General features: G+C 18.1%; 1 protein-coding gene across 2 annotated transcripts; it reads left to right on the top strand.

The window, feature by feature from the left end:
• Positions 1–1899: 1899 nt before the first annotated feature.
• Positions 1900–4778, top strand: LOC102676385 (protein maelstrom homolog). Of its 2 annotated transcripts, none has more exons than XM_006619296.2 (9): positions 1900–2162; positions 2482–2677; positions 2816–3199; positions 3276–3439; positions 3552–3776; positions 3887–4018; positions 4085–4124; positions 4325–4384; positions 4651–4778. In XM_006619296.2, the coding sequence occupies exons 1-9, from the start codon at positions 2040–2042 to the stop codon at positions 4764–4766; spliced, it is 1440 nt and encodes a 479-aa protein (XP_006619359.1). In that variant the 5' UTR covers positions 1900–2039; the 3' UTR covers positions 4767–4778. The 2 variants fall into 2 exon arrangements, with proteins under 2 accessions (XP_006619359.1, XP_006619362.1); XM_006619299.2 differs by having other exon boundaries at positions 4325–4389; positions 4651–4674.
• The last annotated feature ends 1031 nt before the right edge of the window (positions 4779–5809 follow it).

The following is a 5809-nucleotide window of genomic DNA, read 5'->3' as shown; positions in this document are numbered from 1 at the left end:
ATTACACAATTTATTTTTATTATTATTCATTATTATTATTTAGTAATTTATGTATTTTATTAGTTTATGTAACAAAAATCATTTCCTTTCAGGTAAAATTTTTATATTAAAAATTTCATTAATAGATATTTTATTAATAGATATATGTATACATAAATGTACATTTATATATCGTTTTTATAACATGAGCAATAAAAATATTGAAATTCATTTTCTTATGATTTTCAAGAATCTTGATTTTTTATAAAAATAAATGAATAAATTTCATGTTTGATATAGTTAAATATTTTATGCAAACAACAGAATATAAAAATGTTATTAATTAAAGAAATTACAAATTTTTTTGAAGATAACCAATTTTTATTTTGAGTATTTTTTGATAAACTTATAATGGAGATTAATAAAATATTATTATGGAATTCAAGTTTGTTTCTTAGAAAAATAAAATTGATTTTGACTATTGCAAAGCATCAACTTAATCGAATTGATATTTGTTGATAAATTGATTCTAATAATAATGTTAATAAATATAATATCTACTAAAGTTAAAAAATATAAAAAAATAGATTTTTAATATATATAATAAACATATTGACATATTTAATTAAGAGTTTATTTTTATATCATATTAAAATTACTATAATAATATTAATATTTAATTATTCAATTAAATGTATTGATTTTATTGTTCATTTTTAATGATTTAAATTAGTTACATAGTCTTTGCTGTTACTATAACTTCTCACGTTATAGTGACTTCATTCAAATGCATTTCTATAATAGTCCATTATTATATTATATTCCTATAATAGTCCATTTATTATATTATAAAATATAATAAATAATATTGCAATTTAGAAATATTGATATTTTTGTTATCATTTAAAACTATTTACCATTTTTCCAATTTATAATAAATATAAATTATAAAGATAAAGATAAATTCTATATTTTAAAATTTTTGTTCTCTTTTTACATTTAATTTCACTTCAGACAAATCTTTTTCAATTGTAATCTTTTTTTTTTAATCATACTTCTTTGAGCTTTGATTTTACTTTGATCATGTAAATTTTCTAATAATGAAAGTATTCATATTAAATTAGCTAATTAATTAATATTTCTTTTCAATATTATATATCATATACTACTTATAAAATACTATGATATCACATAAAAAACAAAATACATAAAAATATTTTTAATAGAAAAAAATATTTTTACAAATCACATTTTTGATCATTCTTTAATAATAATAGAAATATATTGATTAAAATAAAAAAAATATATAAAAATGAAAAGAAAAGAAATGCAAATTAAAAAAAATTATTTAATAAAATGATATTTAAAACAACATTCTTGAAGATTATTTATATTCAATTTTTTTTAAAAAAATGCAATAAAATAAAAAATGCAATAAAATAATAAATCTATTTTATATGAAAAATTATATATACAAATTAATATGTTATAAGACATTAAAAAGATTACAGGAAGTTATGCTTCTTGATTTCACCTAATTAATTAGGTTAAAAACACACTTGAAGAAATAAAATATGTATTTTTTTCTTCCTCAACTATTTCATTTTCTTAAATCATTTATAATGTAAAAATGAAAGATTGTCTAAACAAATAAATCTAAATCTGACTTATTTTTGATAAATTTTCAAGTAAAATATTACGTTATATGTTTCTACAGCCAATGAAAAAGTGTATATTCTCATTATTTCTATGACGTACCGTTAATTATATTTTTATTTTTTAGTTTTATATAATATAATTTTTATACTTTATTCTTTTAATTCATATTTAAGAATTACACAAAATTTTTATTCATAATAAAATTTTATCTTGTTATTAATATATTTTTCAAAATTAAAATCATAATTTAAAATTTGAATTCGAAAATATTAGTTTCTTCGAATTGAAGATGGCACTATTAATAAGTATCAAGTGACTATGGGTACTATAAAAGTCGATTAAATTCAAAAAAGTCAACAGTCACATGGTCAGCCTCAACAATCTATAATAATTTATACAATATGTCAAAAACCGCATTTTATTTCTTTATGCTCGATTGGCAAAAGCGACAACAATGGTATGGTAAAACTTTCAACAGTTTAAAAGATGTTGCAGCGGATCCAAAATGTAGTGAAGAATGGAAGGTAAGAGTTTATATAATTTTTTTTTAATATAATAATATTTTAAATAATTTTTAGTTTAATTCGATTATTTGTTTAAAATAGTGACTACTTTAAAAGATTATATATTTATGTATTTTATTATTAAAACTTTTAATATTATCAACATATCAATATTTTCATAAATTTATTTCTGTAACTGTAAAATACTGAATAAGAAATTAACAAAACAAGATTTTTGTCTTATTAAATATAAATTTTAAAGTAGTATTAAGAAATATATATTGAATTTATAATTTTTATGATAATTTAATTAAAGTCATTTTTATAATCTTCTATATAGAATATTTCTCCACAAGACAAAGAAATTTATATTGCCAAAGCAAAAGATAGCAAGATTAAAGCTCAAGGAGGTAAAAAAACTACAATTGGAGAAGATTTGTCTGAAATGGAATTAAATGCAAAAAAAGAACAAGAATTTCAACAAAAAATGCTAGAATATATAAACTCTGTCATATCTATGGGTTTATTACATAATAGTATATACTTTATATTAAATTTTTTAAATTATGTTTTTGAAAAATCTTGATTAATTTACTTAATAACTAAATAATTATTAAATACTATATAAATACTATATAAATATTTGATTATTAAATAATTATTATTTATTACAGATTTACAAAAATTAAAATTTATATTTATACATGTAAATTGGTTCTATAAAAAGGAAATAGGAATTAACAAATGTGAATTTTGTCCAGCGGAATTTGCAGTTGCACAATTTAGTCTTAAAAATGGTATTGAAAATATTTATCATGAAGTGTTAAAAATGAAAATACCATTAGGATGGAAAAGAGATGCAATTGAAATTAGTCAACAAACACATCAAATTCCCATAGAATTAGAAGAGGGACAAAGTGATTTTTCATATATGTTTAACGAGTTGATTAAATTTTTAGAAACAAACAAGACTGGAAATAAATTTCCTCCATTATTCACTACAAAAAATTTAATTCCTGTTGTGGAATCATTATTAATAAAAATGATTGAAGTTAATAGTAAGAATAAAGATTATTTTAAGATATTTTAAAATGATATAAAGAATATTATTAATATTTTACATTTATATTTCAGATGGATCGATTAATGACTTTTTAATCTATTCAATAGAAGCTCTATTTGGAGCATTGCGAAATGCTGCTGTGCAAAAAGTAGACAATCGTAGTATTCCACTCATTGTTGCTGAAAATGAATTTTCAAAAGACTTTTTATGCAATATACGTGGCTTTGAGTGTGATGTAAGAAGAAAAATATATTTTAATAAATTATATCTTTTTTTATCTTCTTTTAATATATCTCTTTAATAATTCAATAATATAATAATTTTTTTTTATACATGTTTTGGTATAGTTTCATAAAATTATAGATATGTCTCAATACTGTAGCAAATCTATAGTAAAAAGATGGGGTTTCACAATATGTGATTATTGTTGTCAATATCTGAATATAGAATTGATTGAAGGTGTGCATTGCCCAAAAGAAACATCATTTCTACAATCTACTGATCAAGATACAAGTATACAAGAAATTACTAATATTGACATTCATATGAAACATTTGAACATCAGTGACAAGGTTTCTGAAATGAATGGAATAAACTAAAAATTATTGATTTTTATCATATAAAATTATCTAACTAGTATTACTTCATATTTAACTAAATATTTTCTAATTATAATTTATAGATATCTAAAGAATACAAGAACAATACATCTAAACAAAATTACAGTAATGATCAACGACAATGTAATGAGACTAAACCATTAGACATAATTGATCATTGTAAAGCTAGTACATCTACTTCACATAATTTAACAGTAAGCATTAATTATTATTATACTAATTTGAATTAATTTCGAAATAATATGAAAATAAATTTTTAGTTAAATATATCAACATGTTCAATGCGACCAAACACAATACGTAAGCATTACATACATATGTTTATAAATATTTATATTTAAGTTTATATTATATGTCTAAAATAATATTATATGTAATATATAATTAATATAAAATAATTTTTATCAATAATTAATATAATTATTAATAAAATTAATAATTATTATAGATTTAAAAAATTAATAAAATTAAATGATAAAAATTATTTTGTAATATTTCAGCCCAAACTCTTATCAGAGTGCAAGAAAATATTGATCCATGTGTTGATTTCCCACCAATTGGTAAGGTATTTATTTTTTAAAATTAATTTTAAATATATTTCAAAGTATTAAAAAAAGAATAATTAAGTAGAAAAATAATTTTAATTGAATTTTTCATTTAATTTTTAAATAAATGTTATTTAATATTTTGAAGGATTCATAATCTACTTTCAATAATTATAATTAGTTTTCTTTTTTTATATCTTATTATATTTTTGATTATAAAGAAAGGAGCGTATATAATTTTAAATTTCTAATTTTTTTCTACATTTTATTTTTCATTATAGGAGGAAGAGGTATAAATTATAAAAGAGAAACTACAAATATCAAACTACCTTTAGGAAAAGGTAAAAATTTATCAAATATAAATTTATTATATTTGAATATATTTAAGTTTTATTAAAAATGTAAATGAAATAATTTTGTACTTTTTTGTACAGGATATAGAAAATAATAACCAATGACAATTTTGATATATTTGAATTTTTTTAATATAATGAATTTTTATACAGATATTTTAGGATATGTTCTTAATAGATAAAGCTTACATAATTTATGTATAATAATATTTTTTTTTTTTTAATATATTGACAAGAAAAAGAAATAGAAAAATATAATACATGCTTATGAGTAAAATATAAATTTGTATAAATAATAAAATTTATTTTATTATCTGCCTATAAATTAGAATTTTCATTATTCCTTGATAATTCTTAATTCATTTTTGATATTAAAATTTAAAGTACATAAGTAATTTTCATCATTATTCATTATTATTAATCATTTTACTTAAAATAAGATAAAGTGTATCGAATTAATTAATATATTCATTAATAATTACACATTAACATTGAATATATTTATTTTTAACGTTTTGAAAAATAAAAAGTGGAAGATACATCATTTTTAGTATAAGATATGTACGACGAATAAATGTTTATGTATTTTGGATTTAAAAAAATAGATTTCATTGGATTTTAAATTAGAAATCATAAATCATTTTGCTCCTAATTTGAATATTTTTTTATATGTTTTGTTGATAATTTGAAAGTACGAACCCTAAATTGTAAGTTTTTTAATGAATAAAAATCAATATTGGTAAAAGAAATAAACAAAAAAATTGTTTTAAATTATAAGTTTTAAATAATTTCAAATTAAATTTCATTTAAGTTGAAAATTTCTATAAACGATAGAATAATAAATATATATAGTATACAATAATAAATATATATATTATATATATATTAATATATGATAATTCATATATTTTAAATCATATCATAAAATCAAATATTTAACAATGTAATAACATGTATGATTTTTTAAATATTTCTAATACTTCAAGAATCTTTTAAAAAAAAAAAAATATTTTAAATAAGTTGATGATCGAATTACAAATTGCAATATTTATGATTGCCAAAAAATTCTCTCAAAAACCAAGGTCAC

Source organism: Apis dorsata, unplaced genomic scaffold, assembly GCF_000469605.1.
Source record: "Apis dorsata unplaced genomic scaffold, Apis dorsata 1.3 scaffold_406, whole genome shotgun sequence".
NCBI lineage: Eukaryota > Metazoa > Arthropoda > Insecta > Hymenoptera > Apidae > Apis > Apis dorsata.
This window is presented reverse-complemented; position numbering and strand designations above follow the sequence as displayed.

What these genes read in the sequence shown, in the direction of transcription:
- LOC102676385 (XM_006619296.2), top strand. Translation starts at nt 2,040, where the DNA reads ATGTCAAAAACCGCATTTTATTTCTTTATGCTCGATTGGCAAAAGCGA. An exon ending in AATGTAGTGAAGAATGGAAG is followed by an intron (nt 2,163 to 2,481) that starts GTAAGAGTTTAT and finishes TCTTCTATATAG; the next exon opens with AATATTTCTCCACAAGACAA. An exon ending in ATTTGAACATCAGTGACAAG is followed by an intron (nt 3,777 to 3,886) that starts GTTTCTGAAATG and finishes TATAATTTATAG; the next exon opens with ATATCTAAAGAATACAAGAA.